Source organism: Gadus morhua, chromosome 22 (assembly GCF_902167405.1).
Source record: "Gadus morhua chromosome 22, gadMor3.0, whole genome shotgun sequence".
NCBI lineage: Eukaryota > Metazoa > Chordata > Actinopteri > Gadiformes > Gadidae > Gadus > Gadus morhua.
This window is the reverse complement of record NC_044069.1, coordinates 8,572,200-8,597,180: the sequence shown is the minus strand read 5'-3', so window position 1 is coordinate 8,597,180 and position 24,981 is coordinate 8,572,200. Positions and strand designations below refer to the sequence as shown.

Sequence of the window (24,981 nt, the reverse complement as noted above, 5' to 3'; positions counted from 1 at the left end):
ATCTATCAAACTATTTATATATATATATATATGTTCATTCTTCATAGTGCATGCCGATGTTAATACTAGGAAGTGCTGCCGTAGGCAGGAAGTAATCGTGCATCATTGTGTTATATTATGGTCTGTTATAATTAGCAGAGCCTCGTTTTTTTTTGTGGTCTCAGAAATAACGTGTGTAACGTGTAACGTGTGTGTGTGTGTGCCATCTTTGATTCATTATTTATTACAACTTGCGTGTTTGACCACGATAGGTCAGCGTTTTTCATGAATGTTCTCACCGTGCATGTTTTATGAATCCATTGAGTCAAAGTGCCACTTTGTGGACGGAGACTGCCTCTACTCTATTCTACTCTGAGGTGTGTGGGTAACCGACAAGAATCGCACCATGATGTATCTGGCTCTGTTTTTGTTTCCAGCGTGTGATGCTTGTCCCTGTGATTTTATCATCAAGAATGACACTCATGTCATTTTACCACGCATTATATATATAAAATCACTTCGGTTAGATTCTCAAAGCCCTCGCTTGCATGACAATGCCGGGACAGCTGCGGTGAACACTGCTTGTCATTCCTCGTCAACATAGAATTACGGTCGTCTACTCTGACTGAGACTGTCATCCATCTAGTGCTGCTTAAGTGGCACAGGGTGTGGTCTGAGGAAGACTGTGTGTGTGTGTGTGTGTGTGTGTGTGTGTGCGTGTGTGGAGAATTATTTGTGTCAACGTTTGTTTATGGACGTGTTTCTGTGTGTGCGCATATCAGTGTATGGGTGATTAGCTGTGTGTGTGTTGGTTGTGTTAATGTTTGTGCATTATGTGTGTGTGTGTGTGTGTACGTGTGTGTGTCCGCCAGCGTGTGTGTTTCTCTCTGTGTTTCAGTGTGTGTGTGCGTGTGTGTGTTTCTCTCTGTGTTTCAGTGTGTGTGTGCGTGTGTGTGTTTCTCTCTATGTGTTTCAGTGTGTATGTTTGTGTGTGTTTCACAGTTCCTTTGAAGTCCTTAATTAGTGTCCTAATTTTCACAAACGAATGATGGTCCCTCCCTTCCAAGAGAATTAAAATGTCCCTCTGTGGGATATTTCTCTGCCGTCAGGCGCATGCTTATACACACACGAGCATGCACACACACGCAAACCCACACACACCACACACATTCATACTCACGCACAAACACCCACACATACACATGAAAGCCTTGAAAACAAAAACTGGTAACTAATATTGACACATTTCCCATACCAGGGCACACCCTGATTGGCCCGGTCAGTAGGAAACATCGGCCCCCTGTCTCCCTTTGCTTTATGTGACCCCTCTGAACCATCACCTTCTTCCTCCACTTTATCTTTCTAATCTATTAAACCTTCACTTCAAACCCCTAGAGGTAGCCGGGTGGTCACCATGATGTTTGCAAAGGCATTGAACTAATGGTCTGTCTCTCCCTCTTTCTCTCCCTCCCTCTTCCCCCCCCCCCTTCTCTCCTTGCACTCTATCGCTCTTCCCATTCCCCTCTCTCTCTTTGCCCCTCTCCCTCTCCCCACAATCTCTCTATGGCCCTCTCCCCTCGCTCCCCTCCTGCAGGTTTTATATACACGTGCGGTGGGATGCTGAAAGGCCGCAACGGGACCATCGAGTCCCCAGGCTTTCCTTACGGCTACCCCAACGGAGCCAACTGCACCTGGGTGGTCATCGGGGAGGAGGGCAGCCGCATCCAGCTCCTCTTCCTGTCCTTCGCCATCGAGGAGGAATACGACTTCCTGTCGCTGTACGATGGACACCCCCACCCTTCCAACTTCAGGACCAGGTGAGTGGGTGTTGGGTGTGTGTCGAGTTTCGCCACACACCTTCAGCTCAGAGCTGAAGGTGTGCCAGCAGTTATTCGTGCTGTTGTGTACTTTTAGCGTGTTTTATTCGCCTCATTGCAATGTCCATGATAGTCAGGGAGGTGTATATGTGTGGGCTTGCCTGCGTGTATGTGTGTGTGTACGCTGACCTGCACATGTATGTGTGCATCTGTGCACACGTACCTGTCTGTGCTTTTGTGTGTCAGTGTGTGCGTATGCCTGCGCATATACGTACATGTGCACAGGTGCCTGTGTGTGTGTGTTTGTGTGTGTATGTATACCTGCGTTTATATGTGTTTGCACACGTGCCTGTGTGTGTGTGTGTGTGTGTGTGTGTGTGTGTGTGTGTTGAGCTTTTATTCTCCGCCCTAATAGGCTTTGTTTCCCATCATTCATCCAATCATGTCCAACCAACCATGTAGTGTCTGCCGAACCAGGGGCTCAGAAAGTCAAACATGGCCCCAGTCCGACCAATAGAAACCGATGTTGCAGGAAATTGGAGGAACGCAAGCTTGGATGTGATGAAGAAAATACAACGGGAGATAGGCTGCTGTTGCTGTGATGTGTCCATTAGGAACGGCTCTGTAGCGGAGACGACGGGAAATAACTCGAAAATATGCATGCGTTTGAGATGCAAGAAATGTGATTTGGCTTGCAGTGTGTGTAAGCCTATCACGCGTCTTGCCTCTTATACGCATTCATATTTTCTACGAACACGCACACACACATAAATAAGCACACACACAAAGAGCAGGCTGCAGCAGTGTGATTAAGAGGTCACATCCATTATCAAGAATATGGTCATTATAGCGAGAATGATTATGATTAACACACACACACACATACTGTTCTCCCATGCTGTCTGAATGAAGATTCTATCTGCGTTTCGTTGTCAGCGTAGTGTAATCATAGTTTTAGCAGCAGTAATCCACGTCAACGATGCCAGGATGGATTAACATCAGAGTCCAACCCTTAGTATTTCATGTGTGTCTTTATTTATTCAGGTTTCTGACCTGATTTGAAAACAGGAAAGGTTTAGATACGATATTTCCCCGGTAACTGGGGACTATTTTGATGGGCACCAATTTTGTAAAGGCTGTGGAGTTTTTACCTTCTAAGCTAATCAGTTTTGGAGTTGTACCAAATACTTAATCTCTCGGGAGCGATGTTATTAATTAAACTGATAAGACTATTTTATTGACGCAAAGGTGGGTTAGATTGCCTGATGAAACATTTGCTACTTGAAATAAAAATTGATAAATTATCTGAAAATAATTGTGCCCTCCGTTTGATTGACGAGGACAGAGAGAGAGAGTGAGGGGGGGGAGGGAGGGGGAGGGAGGGAGGGAGGGGGAGAGAGGGTAAGGGGAGCAGAAAGGAAAGGGGAGGACAGTGATTCAGGGAGAGAGAGAGAGAGAGAAAGAGAGATGGATATAGAACAAGAGAAAGGAACGGGGAATGGATGGAGCAGGGCATGCAGACTGTACGTGCATGCAATGTAATTAAAATTCCATCAGACTTATTCTCACTCAAATTACCCCCGGGACACGTCTGTTTATCAACACCACAACTTCAACCGACGGGAGAATAATTTTTCTTTGTTGCATTTTAGTCCTCTTAAACTAGTTAATTGTCGCCACTGGACACTCATCACCCCACACAGCCTGTCGCTACGGAGTGTGTTCATTGCTTGCCGAGTGTCAAACACTGTCTCCCACCTCTCACGCCTGCCCCAGATTCCCCCCCTTTACAAAGACTCATATTAATTGCATTCATTAGCTCGTTTGACAAAACACCTCTGCTCGTTAGAAAGCATAAATAATCTAAATGTGTGTTTGCGGTGTTTGGATCCATAATGGCTGCCGCAGACGCACTTCATTAAGGGCCTCATGTTAATGGGGCAGGAGGAGGAAGCGATGTAGAATTACACCCGGATAAGTGTACGAAAGACACTGGAGAGAGGAAACTGCCTTGGGTCGTTTAGAGCTAAGTGCTGTTTTGCATTTAAACTTTTTACATTGATTTCAATGTGGTGGCTCACTCTGCTAATACGCTAGCAATGTATGCTAGGCCTTGTGTGCTACCGGCCATTCCCTCGCTTAGTATAGTTGAAAAACGTATCACTTTCTTTCTTAAAAGTTGACTGAAGAGTTGATGAATAATATTGTGACACAGCTTTGATGGATGAAGTTCTAAGGATGAATGATGCTGTAACATCGTTAAACCGTTAAACTCCATTAGAAAGCTTATAATATTATAAGCTAACAGAAGAAGATTTGAACATACCTATATCTACAGTAGCCCGTCTAATACATGGGTTGGATTTTAAACCTTTGCAGACACTTTGTTTAAGGATGTGAGTGTAAAGACAGAAACTTTTAAGTTGTTCTTCAATACATCACTGTTTAACTTTGTTGAAAACCTGTATCAAAAACACACACATCTCTCCTCCACTTTAAATCTCTACTTATTTCTCTCACTATCTCACGCCCAGATGAACGCAGACACGTAGACGCACACACACACAAAGACACACGCACACATATACGCGTACACAAAGTGGCAAATATTATCCAAACTTAAATAGCTTCTCTGCTATTAAGCTGTCCGTTTGGATTGGTCCTCACTGTGTGTGTGTGTGTGGTGTGTGTGTGTGTGTGGTGTGTGTGTGTGTGTGTGTGTGTGTGTGTGTGTGTGTGTGTGTGTGTGTAAATGACAGACTGAGTTTAAGAGGAATAAGCCTGGCACGGAGGTATTTAGAGAGGTCAGACCAAGGGACCATGTTAAAAGGCTCATCTCTTCCTCCTGGACTCCTAAAGCGACCAAGTAAAACTTGACAGTTTGGACGTTCCAGAAGGCAGCGCCACAGATCCTCCGCTCTCTTAAATACTGTTGCTGTTCCACAGAGCTCTCTCTGTCCCCCTCCGCTGTCACCCCTCTCATCTCGTTGAAAGTAAACCCAATTATATCACCTGCTTCTACCACCTTCATACTCTATCTCTCCGGCTCCACCCAACCCGATTGGTGGAGACTCTCTGTAATCCAACCAATAGGAGCCACTCATCCACTCATTCAGTCAAAAGGAACGATCAAACCAACTTCCCATTAATGGTTATTTTCACGGCCAGTTACTCTACCGGTTATTCCATCGAACAAATCAACTGCAATCCAATTGATTAATTCTATCAGTCTATAAAATTCCACACATCAAAGACTCTCAAGAACCACATCGGGCCATCTCCAAAGGAATCCTACTTGCGAACTAGCTTGAGGAACATAAAACCACATCCCCCCCCTCTCCATCCTTCCGAGGATCGTCACGCCCTAACGCCTTGCCACGGAGTCCCTTTGCGCTCTCCTTATTAATGCGTTGTGGCCAGGGCGCTTGCGTTGTACCCTCTATGTTTAATTGGAGCGAACAGGGCAGGTTACTGAGCATCTCATCGCTTTGAAGTCGGCGCATCCCGGCTAACGGCTAGTTTATCTCCCTCTCCACTGTGAGACGTGACCTAGATCTGTATCTGTAATGCTCCACAGCACCAGTTACACACCTGGCTGGGTCAACCCATCCAATACACACACATACTGTATAGGCATGGGGATTCACACAGACATGGGCGCACATGCACACGCACACAATCTCACACACGCACACACACAGATGGGTGCAGGCATGCAAACAAACGCACGCACGCACATACACACACACACACACACACACACGCACACGCACGCACACGCACACACACACAAAGAAAGGTACAGACATGAGAACGAACAACACACATCGATTTGGGCAGGCCAACATCTAGATACGCACACGCACTCACACACATACAGATAGGTACAGACAAGCAAACGAAGACACCACACACACACACACACACACACACACACACATCACACAGATCGGCACAGACATGCAAACGAACACACACACACACACAGAATGGGACAGGCCAACATTTAGATACGCACACGCACGAAGAGACACCAAATCAACCTCACTCACACCGAATCAGAAGTGAAGAGTCAAGCCTTGTGTGAAACTTGCCATGAAAGACACCAAATATTATCTTTGATGTCTTAATGTTATTCCTGAGCGGTATTCTAGAACCCGAGTCTATCAGTGCGCCACAACGTGGATGTGTATGCATGGATTTTCACGCAGGTGTGTCCGTGTGGTGTGAAATGAGGTGTGTTTACCCCTGAGGTACAAGTATTTCATCTCCTGCTGCATCGGTTCTGCCCCGCAGGGGGCCAGAGGTGCGTCTGGGAGATGTGTGTGTGTGTGTGTGCCTGTGTGTGAGAGTGTGTTGGCTGATCTAAATAGCTTTGCTCGAGGTAAAAAGGTAGGACAAAGATAGAGAGAGGGGAGAGAGAGAGACAGAGAGAGAGAGAGAGAGAGACAGATCCCATGGCCTTTTGTGCACCTTTTTTCCATCTGTTCTGGATTCAAACCAGCGTTTTGCATGAATCCCAGCTGTCAACCTACAAAGACTTTAACTCATTAGACGGTTTACTTTCTCTATGTACTTGTACATAGAAGCCAGCTCATTTCAGGCTGAGATGATCGAAGACAAAACGAGTACGATCTACGAAAGAAAAGAGAAAAGAGAGAGAGACACACACACACACATAGAGAGAGAGAGCGAGACAGAGAGAGCAGAAAGAGACCAGAACGGGAGATTAATTCAATTCCAGCCGTATTGAGTCATCAATCCCTCTGGAATATATCGCTGGGCCATTGCCTGGCCACTTTTCTTTCAAATGACATTCATTCACTCCTCAAACCCTTAGTTCCGACGTTTTAGTGTCTATCTTCCATTCTCTCTTCTGTTCTTTATTATCCCTCCCCCCCTCCTTCCCCCTTTTCCGTCTCTCTCTCCATCCATCCGGCCCTTCCTCCCCCCTCCCCTCCCCTCCCCTTCCCCCCCTGCCCCGTCACCTCTCTCTCTAAAAGGGCCTTTCTCTCACATAGATTGGATTCATTCATTTATTGTCCTAGTCTGGTTCCACTGCTCGGTACTGCGTGGCCCCTTTGAATAACTCCCGCTAATTTCACAACCACGTTTCCTCTCACACGTCCGCTCGTGGCTATCACTCCAGCCAGGCTCTCCCGCTGTCAGCTCCTTCTAAAGAGTGGATTTGGCCGCTCACCCTAGCACCCGCACCCCAGATGTCATTAACTCAGGGTGATAACCAGCTTTCGCGGCGGTTCAGCTCAGTCCTCCCCAGATTAGAAGTGTAATCATTTCAATAAGGCTGGCGGTACTTCCTGTGTTGATTTCTGTCTCTCGCTCTCCCTCTCGCTCTCTTTTTAGCTCTCTCTATCTCTCTCTTTGTCTCTCTCTCTCTCTCCCTCTCTCTCGCACTCTCCCTCTTTTTTACCTCTCTCGCTCTCTCTCTTTTTAACTCTCTATCTCTCTCTTTTTCTCTCTCTCTCTCTCTCTCTCGCTCTCCCTCCATCCCCTCTCTTCTTTTCTTTTCTCTGTCATGTCCTCTCTCCCTCTCCCTCTCTCTCCATCCTCTCTCTCTCTCTCTCTCTCTCTCTCTCTCTCTCTCTCTCTCTCTCTCTCTCTCTCTCTCTCTCTCTCTCTCTCCATCTCCCTCCCTCTCTCTCTCTCTCTCTCCCTCTTTCTCTCCCTCTCCCCCCCTCTCTCTCTCTCTCTCTCTCCCTCTTCTCTCTCTCTCTCTCTCTTCTCTTCTTCTCTCCTCTCTCTCTCTCTCTCTCTCTCTCTCTCTCTCTCTCTCTCTCTCTCTCTCTCTCTCTCTCTCTCTCTCTCTCTCTCTCCCTCTTTTTCTCTCTCTTTCTCTCTCTCTCTCTCTCTCTCTCTCTCTCTCTCTCTCTCTCTCTCTCTCTCTCTCTCTCTCTCTCTCTCTCTCTCCTTATCACCCTCTCTCTCCCTCTCTTGGCTTCCCTCAGTGCATCTGTTCTCTGTGTGGCAGCAGCAGACCTTTGAGACTCTATCTGTAGGCGTTGGGCACCTGGGATGCTCGTTAATTGAATTCTCTTCTCCATCTTCTTCCTTGCGTGTTTGCTTAGTGGCCATGTTTGCATTTTCGATGATGGGAGTTGGAGTCTGAAACTCATTTCTTTAATTCATGTATTTATCTTTATTCAATGGATCCCCCGGGATCAATCGAGTCATCTGTATCCGCCATTGCATTGGACTGCTAGGGATTTCCGTTGAAAATGCCTCATTATTGCTGATGATATTTATGATTAGTTTACATCTGCGTAGTTTGACTGTTCGTGCTACTCAAACAAATCAGAGTCTTCCTATGTAATAAACAATACAAAATGAAAATGTTTTAAATGTGCTTATATTTCATTGTGAAAATGACAAATATTTAGCACGCCACCGAGGCAGTAAATGGAGGAAGTAAATTACATATATAAGAGATTCGGCTTTTGATCAATTTGCGTTATATAGTGCGTTAATACACATTCTCACACAAAAATGCACCGGTGGTGCTATCTAGACTAATCAGTCTGCGACCGGGGCTAGCTCTCCTAAAGCGCTCTGTTGTTCGTTCGCTTGCACCGCCTGCGGCTCCATGCCTCAGAGCTCCTGTTGCATTTTTTACCTCTTAGCTGGTGGTCCGCAATCCAATCACGATAGCAAAAGGTACAAATGCCGCACCTGGAGTTTTCCGCCTATTAATATTCACATCGCCATTCCCACTGCGTGTGTATGTGTTGTATCCGATGTCCTGATCCACTGTACGGTCTCCGGGCAACGACACAGTGTTTTGAGAGTGAAGCAAAGCAGTGTCTGTGGCACTTGTTTAATCAGTGTGGCATCCATCAAAAAACATGGCTCCGCGATATTGCCTTGCTCTTTTGTGCCTTCGTAAGTGTTTGACTCGCACCTACAGAGAATAGCTAAATTATGCACTGGTAATATATTATCATACTGGGATTCAATGTGGGTAACGACTTAAACCACCATGCCATGGTTTGTAACTTGTAGAAAAAACCATCCCTAACATCTTTGTATTTTCGATTTACTATCACTTTTATTAAAAGCAATTTACATATCATTTTTATTACTAACCACTTTTATGACCAGATAGGGGCTAGGCATTTTTTCCACACATATGACCACAGGGGGACCGCTGACATGGGGGTTTGAACTCACAACCTTCCAGCTCAGAGTGGAACTCCCCAGCCGCCAGTCTACCCTGTTCTATTCTCAGAGTGATGCCTCACTCTTTTTTTGTAATTGAATCGAAGACACTGCCGGTCCACTGCTTCTTCATTCTGGGCGACTCCCTGCACTCAGTGGTAATATTAACCGTGTGTGTGTGTGTGTGAGTGTGTGTGTGTGTGTGTGTGTCAGTTCAAGGTCCCAGTAATCCCAGTGGCTAAGCTGGTAATCCCTTCAAGCTACCCATTAGCCCCCTGACACACGAACAAACACGCTTCTATGGCCATGGCCATATTGCGCGTGCACATACACACGCACACACACACACACACACACACCACACACACACACACACACACACACAGACACACGCATACAAAGATGAAGATACACACACAAACACACACAGATGTAGATAAACACACACACACACGCACACTACACACACATGTTCAGACTGACACAATTCAATGAGTCCGCGGAAGTCACCCAGGTGTCAGGCAGACTGTTCCCTGGGAAGGATCACTATGATCAGCCACAAAGCTGGCCCAAGGCCCCTGGAGGAAAAAATGAATGGAGGCTTGAGCTGGTAATACATACAGATTAAGAGAGAGAGAGAGAGAGAGAGAGAGAGAGAGAGAGAGAGAGAGAGAGAGAGAGAGGAGAGAGAGAGAGAGAGAGAGAGAGAGAGAGAGAGAGAGAGAGAGAGAGACTGCATGAATAGCAGCCCAGTAATTTGCTGATGAAGAACAATGGATTGAATTAAAGACCCTTAGAGGGAGAGCGAGAGACATGGGTGAGGGAGAGAGAGAGAGAGAGATGGTGAGTGAGGGGAGAGAGAGGAAGATAATGCAAAGTAGAAGGTCAAGCGAGTGATAGACGAACGATGGAATTGAGAGAGATAAGGGAGAGAGAGAAACGCCGGGCCCCAGAATTAAAGAACAGGAGGAGACTTGGGTAGAAATCGATGTAACAACCAGCTGGAAAGGTGGAATAAAACAACACACACAAAAGCACACACACACACACACACACACACACACACACACACACACACACACACACACACACACACACACACACACAGTGCTTATGTTTAGTATTAACTCGCGTGTTCGGTGCCACTGGGCTGTTGAACACGACACAGGAGGGATCCGCTATCTCGCAGCGAATTGCCCACATTACTTCCTCCGTCACAGCATCATACATCTCTCTCACAGCCTTCTGTTGTGGTTGTTTCCCTCTGCTACTTGAGTGGATTTTTTTGCAGAAACCCGTCAATCCGTCATCATTGACGGAGTGGCCCCTCTGTTTCTTTTTATAACCAAAAATCATCTATTTAGTATGGAGTCGTTCAGCAGATTGTTTCAGCAGATATAAAGCAGTGTGTTTCCCATTCATGTCGGTAACGAGCGGGGCAGACTGTGATGCCTCGCTCTGCGAAGCCTACGGGTTTGGAGGCAGACAAATGGGGAATGGAACCCAAAACCTTCTTGGGTTGGATCCCACTACATTAACCCCCCCCCCCCCACCCTCCCCCTCCATTCCATACCGTTGAACGATGCCAAAGCCAAATCGCTGACCAAGCATTCAGAGGGCTGGCCCAGCCGCGGTCAGGCATGTTTTCAATGGCCTGATTTAATCGTATTGATATGATTGATTTGCCCGCCATCCCCCGTGGCTTTGAGACTGAGCTCCCGAACGCTCCGCAGGTTGCGTTCAGAGAAGCGTAGCTGTCCGTGGTGCTGAACTCTGTCCACACAGGAGAATAAGCAAATCACTTCTCCGAGGGTGGTTTGGAGTTAATGCTCTCTGCCCACCGCATTACCCTTGCCCTCAGGGCTGGAACACAGCAGACTCACTCGTCATCGTTTCCAGAACAGGGGAGATATCGGACATGCTAATGGTGCAGTGTTATTTCCCTTTAGAGAGTCCGGTGGCTATGCGTTCCTTCGCCTAAATGCTAATTCTCAAGTTTTACATTTACATTTACCCTTGGAGGTATATATTTTTTAATCACAGTTTGACTATACTTCTTTCCATTTACTCTTGGATCAATGTACACAGAACATTGCACAAAACACTGTCTTATCCATAAGTACTATTTTATATAAATGTAATAAAATAAATTAAAATAAAATAAATATATTTTTTTTAAGTATCATAATGTATTCTCTAGAGAATTTTAAAACATGGCACTTAACACAGACCGCACTGTGATTTACCTTTTTCCTATCCACCCTGTCCATCCAGAACCTTCACTTAATACGTGGCTCTCAGATCTGTTTGTGACATAAAGATCAGGTGGGGGAGAAATTGTAGAGACAGTTTAGGGAGCTGCCGGTTCCATTTCCAATGTAGTTCCCTGTGTGCCCTCGAGCTCCAATATCTAACTCTCTAACTGCTCCTCCAACAATAGCCGGTCATCGTGTTGTGTAGTTGACAGTCATTGTGTGTGTGTGATGTGTGTGTGTGTGTGTGTGCGTGTGTGTATGTGAGGTAATACCTGTAAGTGCTCCGAGTGGTTTGGAAAGTGCTCCATAACTGTGGTCGATATTGAAGACCTCGTTTAGTTGTATTTACCACCCGGCGCACACAACTTTGAAACTAAGTTTGTGTGTTGCGTTCATCTCTCTTGTTTGTGATTACTGTATGACCACTAGGACAGCAGTCGGAGCCAGCCAGCTGTAATCACATACACTGCAGGATTCCTCCCTCGTATTGCAACTCTTCATCAGACCGACTGCCAATTAACGTCCCAGCCAGTAGCATTGGTCCCATAACAAATGCACTCAAATAAAGTTTACCTTGCTACTGCAAAGAGGTGCACTACTTGCAAAGTGTGTGTTTGTGGGATTGGTAACCATAAGCGTTCAAACAATCCCTACCGTTCGCCCCCCATCCTATTATCGAGTGTGTTCAACGACACTAGGCATTTGGCAGTAGTTTACTATCTGTCACGTATCCATCCCCAGTCATTAAACAGGGAGTAGTATCAGGACTACAGCAACGGCACATCAGAGCACCACATTAGTCTTCCCTCTAGGCTCAGTCTTCTTAATTTGTAGCCATAATTAGCAAACAGTGCACAGCAACCTAATAACTCCCTTTTGACCTTGAAGGAACACACACACACACACATGCCCACGCACACACATACCAAAATACACACACACACACCCAAACAAAATCACACACACACCTCAACAAACGTACAAACACGTACACACATACACACACACACACGCACAAAAACATGCACACACACACAATAACACACCCAAGCACCCAAACGCCCGTGGGCGCACACACACACACACACACACACACACACACACACACACACACACACACACACACACACACACACACACACACACACACACACACACACACACACACACTCCCACTAATTCCCCTCTCGATTCCTAAATCGCTTTAACCACAGTGTGATAACACTGCAAAAAAAGCGTACACGTACACATCCAGTTAAAACACCCCCTCCTGTCTACTCGGCCCACTGCCTCACCACCCACCCTGAGTGTACACTTTGGCTCGCCCATTAAAGCATTAGCGGGAAAGGACTAATATCACGCTACGCTAATACTTTAGCTTGAGCGACAGCTAGGGCTGCTCCTCCTCCACAGTGGCTGCCCACTGTCTCTCCCGCTCCGAGAGCACACACTCTCTCACCCTCCCCCCCCCCCCCCACACACACACACCTCCTCAGCTCCCGTTACCAGCCACAGGAAGGGAAGGCATTAAGCAGACTCAAGCAGTCGTGTAATTTTTTTTTTTCGCGCCCGCTGATGACTTAAGTGTCTATAATTTCGGGGTAGCGCTGCCGCTACGGCGGCCAGCACGCCAGCGGGTCGCCGCGGAGACCGGGGCGACGGAATGATTCATCGCGCCGCGCGCTAATAGAATTATCATCTAGGCCGCAGCGGGCGGGCCCCCGTCCGCGGCCTAGGCACGCTGTTTGTTTCTGCCTTGTTTCGGCGGCTTCGCAAACGAATCCTTGTCCTCCGTCATCGGGCTGGGGGCGACAGATTTGCTGCGTCGCTGGGTTTTACGGCCGCCACCGCCGTGAGGGGCTTGAACAGTAAAGAAGGAAGGGGACGGGGGGGGACGGTTATCAATTGACACCACGCTGACACCACGCTGGACCCGGGACAAACGTTTAGCTCCCCGTGAACGCGGCGTGGCGGGATCAATCGCTTTCAACCCTGTTTTGGCTGTGTCGTGCTTAATCGCAGTGGGCCTGGAAGGGGCTGCACAGGCCCCACGCAATACCCTGACCCCCTGACTGACCCCTGACACCGCGGTAGGACGTGGGAGCGGAGGAAGGAACACAGAAGAGGGATTCTCTCTTTCCAGGAACCGTTAGGAGGTCCGATTTTACGCTGAAGATGAAGACAAACAGCCGCGGATAAACATTGGGAGACAAACGGAGCAAACAGAAACAAACAGGCTGTGTAGACTGTGGTGTTTCATCGTTTGCATAGTCACGACTCCTTTGATGTTAATTGATGTATGTAGTCATTTGAGTCTGCCCACATTAATCATGGCCATACATTCATATGTTCATAGTTACAATAATAACCACCTTAAAGTACTTATCCATCTATGTCGACGTCAGTGAACCCCTCGCCAGCAGAACGAGTGGATTGTTTAAAACGATCTAAAGCTTAAGTTATTATTAGAGACATGTGCAGCTGTTGATTTCTACATTGGATAAATAGGCATGGTGGTGTGTAGTGTGTTAAACATATATATGTAAACTGGGGAAGTAGGGATTGATTGCCACACACACACCTACAAAGACACGCACACACACACACAAACACACCTATAAAGACACAGACACACACACGCACACAAGCATGCTCACAAACATAAGTATACATGCATACATACACACAAATTCACCCCCTGGACACAAAAAAGGACACAAAATCTGAAAGAGACGAAAGAAAGAGAGAGTGGGAGAGAGAGAGAGAGCAAACGTGCCATTTCTGCTCTATTGCTCCTTTCATTATCCTACTAGACAGAAATACAGGAATTCAATTAAACAGCCATTTAGTGACCTTAGTGCACGTAGGACGCATGGGGGTGTGTGCACACACAAACATACACGCGCAAACGTATCAATTAATCACTGTCTGTCCGCTAACCATTGTAACGGCTGGCACCTCAATGAACCATGGGAATTATAGATTGTGTTCGCGTGTGTGTGTGTGTTTGTGTGTGTCTGTGTTTGTGCATGGGAGGGGGGGTTGTAGGGTAGATGATGTTCCCTTTGTTGTCATTTTAATTGCTTCTTTTACTAAAGTAAAGGTTAGAAGTGTGTGTGTGTGTGTGTGTGTGTGTGTGTGTGTGTGTGTGTGTGTGTGTGTGTGTGTGTGTGTGTGTGTGTGTGTGTGCGTTTTTTTTGCGTGCCAGTTTGTGTGTACATGTGTGGGTTCCTGGGTATCGGTTTCATCCACTGGTAATACTCTAAATTATATAATTTATTTTCTATCGCTGTACTTTTAGTTTTTTATCTACTTTTTTGAGTCAGAAGAGTGAAATGAGCTGTAAATCCAACCGGTTCCCTTCACCCCTGCCGAACTGTGTGGCGGATGTGTAATCGAGCACTCTGATACATAATGACACCACAACATAACCCGGCACCAGTTTGAATTATAGCGTTGAAGCGTGGGTCCTGAAGTACGCCTGATTACGAAAAAAAAACGTCAAATCCTAAAGATCTTTTGAACTGAACGTGTTTTTGTTACTTCTTTGCCTCCCCGAAATATGCTACTCTCAAACTTTGCCTGTACCACGCATCGCCAAGTACCAAAGCAAAATCATTCCGACCAATTATGCCGCTTTTCCACCGTAGCTCGACTCGACTCGACTCAACACGACTCGACACGACTCGACACGGTAGCAGCACGGGTCGTTTTCCACCGCAAATAGTACCTCCTGGACGTGGGCGGGGTCGGCTGCGCGAAAGGGCCGTGACGTATTTTTGTACGCGACGCAAACAACACCTACGCAACCCACACATGGACAGAACCCCCATAACAACAATGGAGGACATCGATACATTACTATTATTAGCTGGCATGTTGAAGAAGTTGAAGAAGTGGAATATGTTGGCTGCGGCGCTGCTATGGCTGTTACCAGCATGGTTGCCATGTCGCTCTAGTGATTTCGTCACACTCTCTGGCCAATCAGTGGCCGGCCGACTGCCGACGTCACCTTTTAGCATCGGCTCAGCCGCTTGGAACCTAGAGCGAGGCGGTACTAGAAAAAGCAGCCACTTCAGGTACCAGATACCATGTTTTCGCGGTGGAAACGCAAAAAATTCGAGCTGAGTCGGGTCGAGTCGTGTCGAGCTGGTACCATGCAGTGGAAAAGCGGCATTAGAGATCTTTACTATTCCTAGTGATACGCAGTCTTTTGGTGATGCGATCCTGAGGATATCCATTCACAAGAGATCTAGTCCCGCCCTAATACAGGGTTGTCACATGGGTCATGTCACGCATCACAAGGTATTACGTTGTGCGTGCGTGCGTGCGTGCGTGCGTGTGTTTGTGTGTGTGTGTGTGTGTGTTAATCATCAGTGTCCAGCCGAGCACACAAACATCTTGTTATTGGGTATTAAAAGTTGATGATTGAATCTGAACTATGCCCAGGAGTGAAAACTAACAACGTAGGATGAAACACATGGGGCGTAAATCCAACTCAATGACAATAAAGTACACATAAACACACACAGAGGGACACACATCGACAGTCACAGAGCCAACAAACGCATCGCAGGCCAACCACAACTTAGTCCAAGTTGTGGTAATAATAGCTTTGATAACGCCCATTAAATATTGTCTCCTGCAGTCAACTTAATTAATATATAGATAATTACGGTGTTAGGTCTATCAAATACGCAAGGGCAAAACTCACAGGTACAGAACAGGGAATTAAAGGTGTCATAAAGGACCGCTGCATCCTTATTGCCCACCACTGTTTACAGTGGTAAGGTCGCAAAGTTACAAAGTCTCAACTGCCAGCAAAGTTACTGTTTACGTCCCTTTGAGCATTGGCTTACCCTTGAGTCAAACTAACCCAACTTAACTTCTGCTACACTTTGGATTCGGATATGGAAACGTGGCGGGTTTATGTGTATTGTTTTATGTGACTGTGCATTAGTGTCTTACCTTGGCATGTAGAATAGTGACCTATCAAACACTGTTTACGCTGTTACGCATGGATTTACTCCTCCTGCTCACCTCCTGGATAACAAAACACTTTTGAAATGTACTTTACTCCTGGCTCCTGCTATTGAAAAAGTGCTTTCTTGGGGATTATAAAGTCTACGCTAGTTAGGGTCCCCTTTCACTTCAGCTGACAACAGTCACCGAAGCACTGGCTAATTTAAATAAAGTTCCCATAAATGTGGGTGGGGGGTGGTGGGTTTGGCTCACCAAAGAAATTGCAGGCGGCGGTAATATCTGAAAGCCAGCGTCTAAAGCCAAACAAGGGAGACAGTGATGTTATTAAGAGAAAAGTGAAACACTAAAGCCTGTCCCATCAGATTTCTAAGGTGACTGGGAAGTCTGCTTCTCCTTTTCAGCTTCAGATCAACCTAATCCCACAGCTCCCATATCTCCCCTTACCCCCTCCCTGTCTCCCCTGCCATTGCTCTTTATTCAGACATTTACAGGAAATTGGACCTTCCTTTCATTATTTCCATCTTTCTGTCATTATTTTCCATTATTTATTTATTTATTACTTTGAGTCTCTTTCTTTCCTGTCTTTATTTCAGTCCCTTTTTATCTTTTTATTGTACATCCTTTTTAAAAGTCTTCACTAAATATTTGTGTGTGTGTGTGTGTGTGTGTGTGTGTGTGTGTGTGTGTGTGTGTGTGTGTGTGTGTGTGTGCGCTTTTGTGTGTTAGTCTCTTTGCTAGTCATCCCTGCTAAAGAACATTAAGCATATAATATAAATCAACGCAAGGTCAAGATCATCCACTGACCCACTCATTGCAGTAGCTCAATTCTCATCTGACCAAGGGCAGGTCTCATTAGCAGCTTTGCACTCATTTATTAACTACAACACAGCTCCCTTGTCGCTATAGGAAGATATATCCCCTGTATCTGTGGAGAGGTCATGTGGCCCACTGGAGACCCCTATGTGTCCATCATCACTCCTCCAACCTTCTTCAGTCAACACGCTTTTCAACACGCTCACAGGGAATGATTGCCTATGGGGCTTGGGGATGTAGACAAATGTATCATCATGATAATTAATGGGACATTTACACAATATCAATAATTATCCCGATAGGCTTGTGAATTTGAAATACCATTCTGCATAAAAGTCTCACTGAGGATCTTAATATTGGAGTATATTGAAACGTAAAGTATTTCACCGGATGGAATCTAGTTTTTCTTTGTCACAGATGTTTCAAACCTCATATTTGATGATTTTAAGGGCATATCTCCTCATCGTAATTTATTTATACTATTAAACTAGCCATCACGATGAGTCGATTTCTATATTGCATGATGATACAATGCCATTCAAAGACGATAAACGTTAATATTGAATTATTGCCAAGCTCAGTTGCTGATAAATCTACCAACAATAAAACCAAATCATCTATGAAGCAGTCCCATGAAGCAGCTTTCCACTGAGGTCCAACAGCACGGGGAAGTGTGTGTGTGTGTGTGTTGTGTGTGTGTGTGTGTGTGTGTGTGTGTGTGTGTGTGTGTGTGTGGTGTGTGTGTGTGTGTGTGTGTGTTGTGTGTGTGTGTGTGTGCACCCAGCCCTTGTACTGCACATGTCATTGATCCATAATTTATCCCTCCATTCCTCTCACTCTTTCTCTATCTCTGTCTCTCTTACTCTCTCTTTTTCTACCTCCCTCCATCTGTGTCTCACTCTTTAACAATGGCTCTCTCTCTCTCTCTCTGCCTCCCTCCATCTGTGTCTCTCACTCTTAACTATGGCGCTCTCTCTCTCTCTGCCTCCCTCAATCTGTGTCTCTCACTCTTTAACTATGGCGCTCTCTCTCTCTCTCTCTCTCTCCTCTCTGCCTCCTCAATATGCGTCTCCCCTCCATCCGTTCCTCTCTCCACCTCTCCTTCTCTCTCATCCATATATCTCTCTAACGACCGTCCCTTTAAGGCCTTGTCAGTCCTGACGCCTCCCCTTTAAATGCAGCAGACACATGCTATCTGTCTCTACCTATCTGCCCAATACAGGTGTGTGTGTGACTTTTGCGTGTTTGTGTGTGTTTTTGCGTCAGTGTGTGTGTATCTCTGCAAGTGTGTGTCTTTTGTGCATTTGTGTGTGTATGGTTTGGGCGTGTGAAGGTGTATTTGCACTGTTTTCATTGTGTTTGTGGGTATTTAGGTTTTTGTGTGCTTGTGTGTGAGGGCGAAAGTGTATTTGCACATGTGTGTTTGTGTGTGTGTCCTTGTACATGTGTGTGTATCATTGTCTGTGTGTGTGTGTGTGTGTGTGTGTGTGTGTGTGTGTGTGTGTGTGTGTGTGTGTGTGTGTGTGTGTGTGTGTGTGTGTGTGTGTGTTTGTAACTGTGTAGGTGGGTCAGATGTAATTGTAAGTGATGGGCTAGCTAGCAGGCCAAACAAGGTTTAGCTCGAGGAGGCAATGTCCACCAGGCAGCCCAACCACAGAGAGACGTGTTGTGGGTGAACGGGGACTGGGTGGTGTTCGGTTGGGAGTAGTTCAAATTTAACCACGGGCCTTTGTGGACATTTTATAAGCCAATCATTAGGTACAATTAGAATCCATGATTTTGCTTCTTAGTCGAAGCAGTCAGACTGCTCATGAAATGATCCTCGCAGCTTGAGTTATGATAGTGAGCCGAATAATGCTTAATATACCCAACTAAAATGCTGGTTGGATGGAAAGGGACAAGGGACACATTGGGCAGAGACAACACCGAGACAAATCAGCTCACGTAAGATGCCGAAGATGTCATTTGTCTAGTGAAGCAGTCTCATTTCTGTATGGAAGATGCTCTAATGCCCAATACCCGCAGTGCTTCACAGAGTACACAGCACTGGTTCTCGTTTCAATGGTGATTTCATATTTCAAATGCAGTCGCCGCATCTGTGTGTTTGCTTTATTACCCCATAGTGGACTTATTGAAGCAATTGCTACAAAATCACGGTGCCCAGATGGTTCTTCGACCTATTTCAATCGCACGCATTTCTAAAGTACTTTTGGCAGATGTTTTATCCCATATTATTTTTTAGATACTGTACAAGTCCACAATGAGCTGATTAGGAATCTTGCTTCAGGGTACCAACAGGTAGAATTTGGGGTTCTCCCAGAATTTTTCCTCTGGTAATCTTAACAATGGTTATTTTCTCCTAAATAAATCTATTTTTATTATGTATTTATCTATTTTTCGCTTAACCACTCTTTCTCTCCGCTTTTGACTGATGAGCCGCCCTAACAACTACCTTTCCCCGGAGTGGGATTAATGAAGTTTAGTATCTTATCTTAACCCGCAGACTATCTTACCCCGCCCTCACTGTGCATTGGTAAACTACAAACATGGCCTCGGCCTGCAGTATGGGTGTGAATGTCTCTTTGCTGCATGTGTGTCTTTGAGACTGCCGGGCAGACAAGGAGGTTAAACCACTATTCAACACCAGTGAGCGTCTCTCTTCTCGGGGCTAGAAAGAGCAGTGATGGCCCCTGTCACCTCTGGAGCTCCAGGAATAGGCCCGGCCTCATACGGATGTGCCCTGAAGAGGCTTATCGTGCCTGGGCATCACAGCGGCACAGGAGGGGCCGGGTGGGAAGGGTGTTTGCACTGCAGGGAGGGAATGGAAAGTGACACTCAGTGACGCACATGAACGCACACAAACACATACAATCACAGACACACACATGCGCTTGGACACACACACACACAACTGCACACACACACACACACACACACACACACACACACACACACACACAGACACACACACACACACACACACACACACACACACACACACAGAGATGCAGACTAATCAACAAGGGCTGCTAGCACAGGCTGGTGCACCCAAAGGATCAGCATCATTCTGACATGCACTGACGCTCACGGGCACGCTCACGGGTGTGCGGGTGTTTTTATGAGGTAGAAATGGGAATAAAGATGTGCATATACTAATATATATGTATATCTTCTTCTTTAATATTAAATAGGGATTTCATGTCTTGAAACAGACAACTTAGTCTGTGTATCTTTGCGTGTGTGTGTATGTTTCTGTCTGTCTCTGTCAGATATGAGATTGATTGACACAGTAAATGATTGGGCTGTAAAGGTGACCTAAGATTCAATTTGTAATTGTTTGTGTATACGTGTGTGTGTGTGTGTGTGTGTGTGTTTGATGGTGAGTAGGGTGTGCATGTGTGTGTGCGCCATTGTATTGTGAATTGTGTGCACTATTTAATGGATAGCATGTCACTGTGGTCAAGGACCTACCTACCTATATCCTCAACTCCCACGACACAGACACACACAGATACACAGACACAACACACACACACACACACACACACACACACACACACACCACACACACACACACACACACACACACACACACACACACACACACACACGGGTGAGTTCATGGGGCATCAGGAGTGATTGATTTACTCAACACCAGTGACTATTGGCCACACAGACGGTAACCTTAGAAGTGTGTGTGTGTGTGTTGAGAGATTCTATCAGCGTAGTGTTATTAATCACAGACATCCCACAGACCCTGAACTCTAGACACAGACAGACATTTTCTCCATGGCCTGATGGATGGCACAGCGAAGAAGCGATGGAGAGTAGTGGAGGAAGAAGAGAATAAGAACAAAGAGAAGATACAAATGTTCTTCATAATAGTTTAACTTTAACTTTTACTCACTATTGTCAGGACTATTTCGCTGATCATTTCAAAGGCTACCTGGTGGTATTTTGGTTAATTGTCAATTTGTCAGTTAAACAGTCAAGGTCGCCATCAGTTGAAAAAAGAACAAGGGCAAAATCAAACGGCATGCAAAGACGGACTGCCGCTGCAGTAGAAGTACTTTGCGTACGCGCCAACAAGTTGGCCCAGCCTGGCGCTGTGTCTTTGTTTTCCCTTTTTTGTTTGAGCTGTTTTCTTCTTTGTTTTGTTTCTTCCACTGCTCAAGCCATCATTGACGTGCAGGACACACACACACACACACACACACACACAAGCCGACACACACACGCACAAACACGCCCATCAGGGTGCCGTTAAGCTTGTTATAGAGCCGCCCACGGTAACTTCTCTGTAAGTACGTCTTTACTGTAAGAATAAAAAACATGGCACCTTTCTTTGACAAGGCAATACAGTATCTGCTTATGCCAGGGGGCATTACGCATTAACCGTGAAGTGAAATGTTTGCTTTTTGAAATAATGGTTTAGGATCAACTCGACTGCAGCTCTTAAACCTGGAGGAATAATGGATACCACTCGTGTTTTGGGCTCAGAGTTTTCCTTTCAACAATTTCCTGACCTGTCAATACAGGACTGTTTGTTATAACAGGCCTTAATGGTATAACAATACAGTACTGTATGTTATATCAGGCCTGTTTGTTATAACAGGCCTTAACGGTATAACATTACAGGACTGTATGTTATAACAGGCCTTAATGGTATAACAATAGAGGACTGTATGTTATATCAGGTCTGTTTGTTTTAACAGGCCTTAATGGTATAACAATACAGGACTGTATGTTTTGACATGCCTTAATGGTATAACAATACAGGACTGTATGTTTTAACAAGCCTTAATGGTATAACAATCAATGACTTTATCGTGTAACAATACCACAACATCATCTGCATACAGGCCAACAAGTAACAAACAAGTAAGCCAAGTGTAGGAACTGATAAGTTAATTAGAGTCACGCTTTATCTAACAATATCCGAGTAAAATTGTTGAAAGTTGTAAAGATACACAACGGAATATATTTCAACATAGATGTCTTTAATCTTTTTTTTTCCAGTAATACAAACAACAAGCACCAAACAACTTGGGACTCACGCTCCAGTGCCAACTCCGGCTATTATTTAGCGGCTCAACCAAATGCGAAATTATCAAGAGATTAACTGCATTCTGCATGTTCATGTCGCATAAAATTAAGTTTGGAGTCCAGTGAACCCAGCTGGCTCTACACATTATCAGACTTGCATGCAGATGCCTTGAGTGCAGTGATTTTTGTTTTTTTCACTGCGTATATGGCCTCTGGGATCATGCATTCTGCAGTTTAAGCATCCTTTGGCGCATTAAGAGCCTTTACGAAACGGCGTCCATAACGATGCCGTGTTTAATTTTTAATTGTAGAGAGCTGGGAAAAATAAAGCATTCTGCAGCATATTTAAGTTTGTAGACCCGTCCCGGGAGATGGGATGTTTAGCACATGACCTCATATGGTTCAGTTCAGACCAGGGCTCTGGTCTGTGAGTCACAACAGATTCCATACAGATCTACATTCAACAGCCTCTCTCCACGGTCTCTTATCTCCCTCATGTGTTCTATATTGTAAGCCACCATATGTTCTCTATTATTTTCATATTTACAGTTTTTATTCATGCAGTGTGATATTTTTTCAGGTGTAACCCAATTCAGTCACTAACACTTTATAAACATTGTAACGTTCATCTTTTTACCTATCTAACGTTCAACCCATGTTTAAGCTGTGGTGGGTGGACTGAGGGGAGCGATGTAGAGAGAGAGAGAGAGAGAGAGAGAGAGAAGAGAGAGAGAGAGAAGAGAGAGGAGAGAGAGAGAGAAGAGAGAGAGAGAGAGAGAGAGAGAGAGAGGAGAGAAGAGAGAGAGAGAGAGAGAGAGAGAGAGAGAGAGGAGGGAGAGAGAGGCGTCGGGTGAGTTACAGATGGCTGTGTGTGTGTCTGCTCTAAGCTGTTAGGAGCGGGTTCTTCCTGGAAGTCATACAGCAGGGCCTGTGTTTGGGGGCACAGGGACTGGGAGGCCAGCACAGAATGAGAATAAATGCTCTGGAAATTGACACTGTTACCCGTCTCCCAACGGAGAGGAGAACAGCCAGAGGAAGGGAAATGATAGAGAGAGAGAGGGAGAGAGAGAGAAGGAGAGAGAGGGAGAAGGAGAGAAAAGGAGAAGGAGAGAAGAGGTAGTTGAGTTTTTTTTATCTTTGGGCTCAGGGAAAGGGTGGCTGTTTAGACGAGAACAAACCATAAAATGACAACAGGTAAGGGACATAATTTGATGTATTCATCACCAGGGACCGTAGCTTTCCTCGATAGGGACTTGATAACACACATTCATACATAAACAAGCAGACATGCTCGCACACACAATGCACACACACACACACACATACACACACAATGCACACACATGCGCACAAACACAACTTTGGGGTCTTGTGAGATGTGTATATAGTTGTGAGCATGCCCGTAGCCAGCTTTGAGGGCACCGAGGTCCGGACCTCTGTTATTTCTTTGGAGCGAAAAATAATTGGAAACCAAATACAATTGTATAAAATCCGCCGTGTGTGACATCTGGTGGTGCGTGTTGGACCCCCACCAACCCCTTTTTCTTTGTCTCATTCTTTTTCTGCCTCTCTGTCCCTCTTTTTCTCTCGCTGTCTCTTTCTCTCTCTTTCTCTGTCCCTCCCTCTCTGTAATACTTTCTCACTCTGTCTCTCTCTTCTCTTTCTCTCTGTCTCTCGCTCTCTGTGTCTCTCTCTCTCTCTGTATTTCTTTCTCACTCTCTCTCTTCATCTCTCTCTGCCTCTCCCTCTCTGTATTACTTTCTCCCTTTGTCTTGCTCTCTCTCTCTGTAAAAGTTAAACTTCAATATATTTTTGATTGCGTCTCTCTTTCGTGTTTAACAGTGTCATTCTTGACACTGTTAAAAAATATACAACCCCCCAGTTCCATTCAAAAGGGTTTTGAATGGAACTCAGAGTTGAAAAGAAGCAGAGAATGAGCAGATGATGGGAGTGGCAGGGGGTGTTTGTAGGTCGCAGATATCCGGCTGTCTGGTTGCTTTTCCGTGGTAAAATGGAGCAAATTAGATTCCTGTGTGTATTGGCGGTTTTCAAAGGAGGAAACACTTTTTGACGGGGAGCTGAGAGTGTTTTTCTCACCGATATTGGGATGTCTTCATTCGGGTGCTAATGCGCTACCGCGCTAATACATTCCCTTACACACCCTTTATATTTTTTCTTTCATACGTGCACACACATAAACACACATAAACACACACATTAACTGTGTTTATTTTATACGTGCACAGTGCACACACATGCACACGCATGCACACATACATTTATTTTCTTATTCCTATTTACTTTCTTTCAAGCACACTCACACACACACACACGCACTTTATTTTTCATCCAGTTTCCTCCTTTCAAATAAGCACACAGGCAGCCAAAGACACACAAAACGTCCTCATTTCTCAGCGTGTGCACGTGCGTGTGCTTTTCCCTGTCACCGCACGCGTCCATCGCAGCACTTGAGAGCTAACGTTGACAGGAGAAGAAACGGGAAGGACACCGCAAACAAGACGTTACACAGGAAGGAGAGGCGAGGGGAAGGTGCAGATGCCGCAGAGAGTCGGAGAGAGCCGGGATCTTTTCAATTATAATCCATCCAACATGTCCACCGCCTCCGCCACCGCCCCGCCATAGGTCTTCCACAAGCGCTCGGAGACCTGGATTTAACCGTCGAACAGGTTTAAACCAAGGGTAGCTCGGTTTAAAACGGCCGCAGCATCTTCTCCCCGCCGTGTTGTGTCGTATTTCTGCATTGGCGCTAAACCTTGAAATCCAAATGGAGGCAAAAAAATGTTACATAGTTGTCGAACCCTTACAGTCGTTGGATTTGTGGGGTACCAGAAAAATCTTTCATTCATCGTATAATTCCAATGAGCTCTGTTTTTCAAACGCTAGAGTTTTTGTAT

At 45.6% G+C, this 24,981-nt stretch overlaps 1 protein-coding gene across 1 annotated transcript in view; it reads left to right on the top strand.

The window, feature by feature from the left end:
• Positions 1–24,981, top strand: part of LOC115536286 (CUB and sushi domain-containing protein 3) — a 327,005-nt gene that overhangs the window by 65,939 nt on the left and 236,085 nt on the right. The window contains exon 2 of the mRNA XM_030348078.1: positions 1,574–1,796. Within this exon, the coding sequence (XP_030203938.1) occupies positions 1,574–1,796 (223 nt within the window). The remainder of the gene's footprint in view (positions 1–1,573; positions 1,797–24,981) is intronic.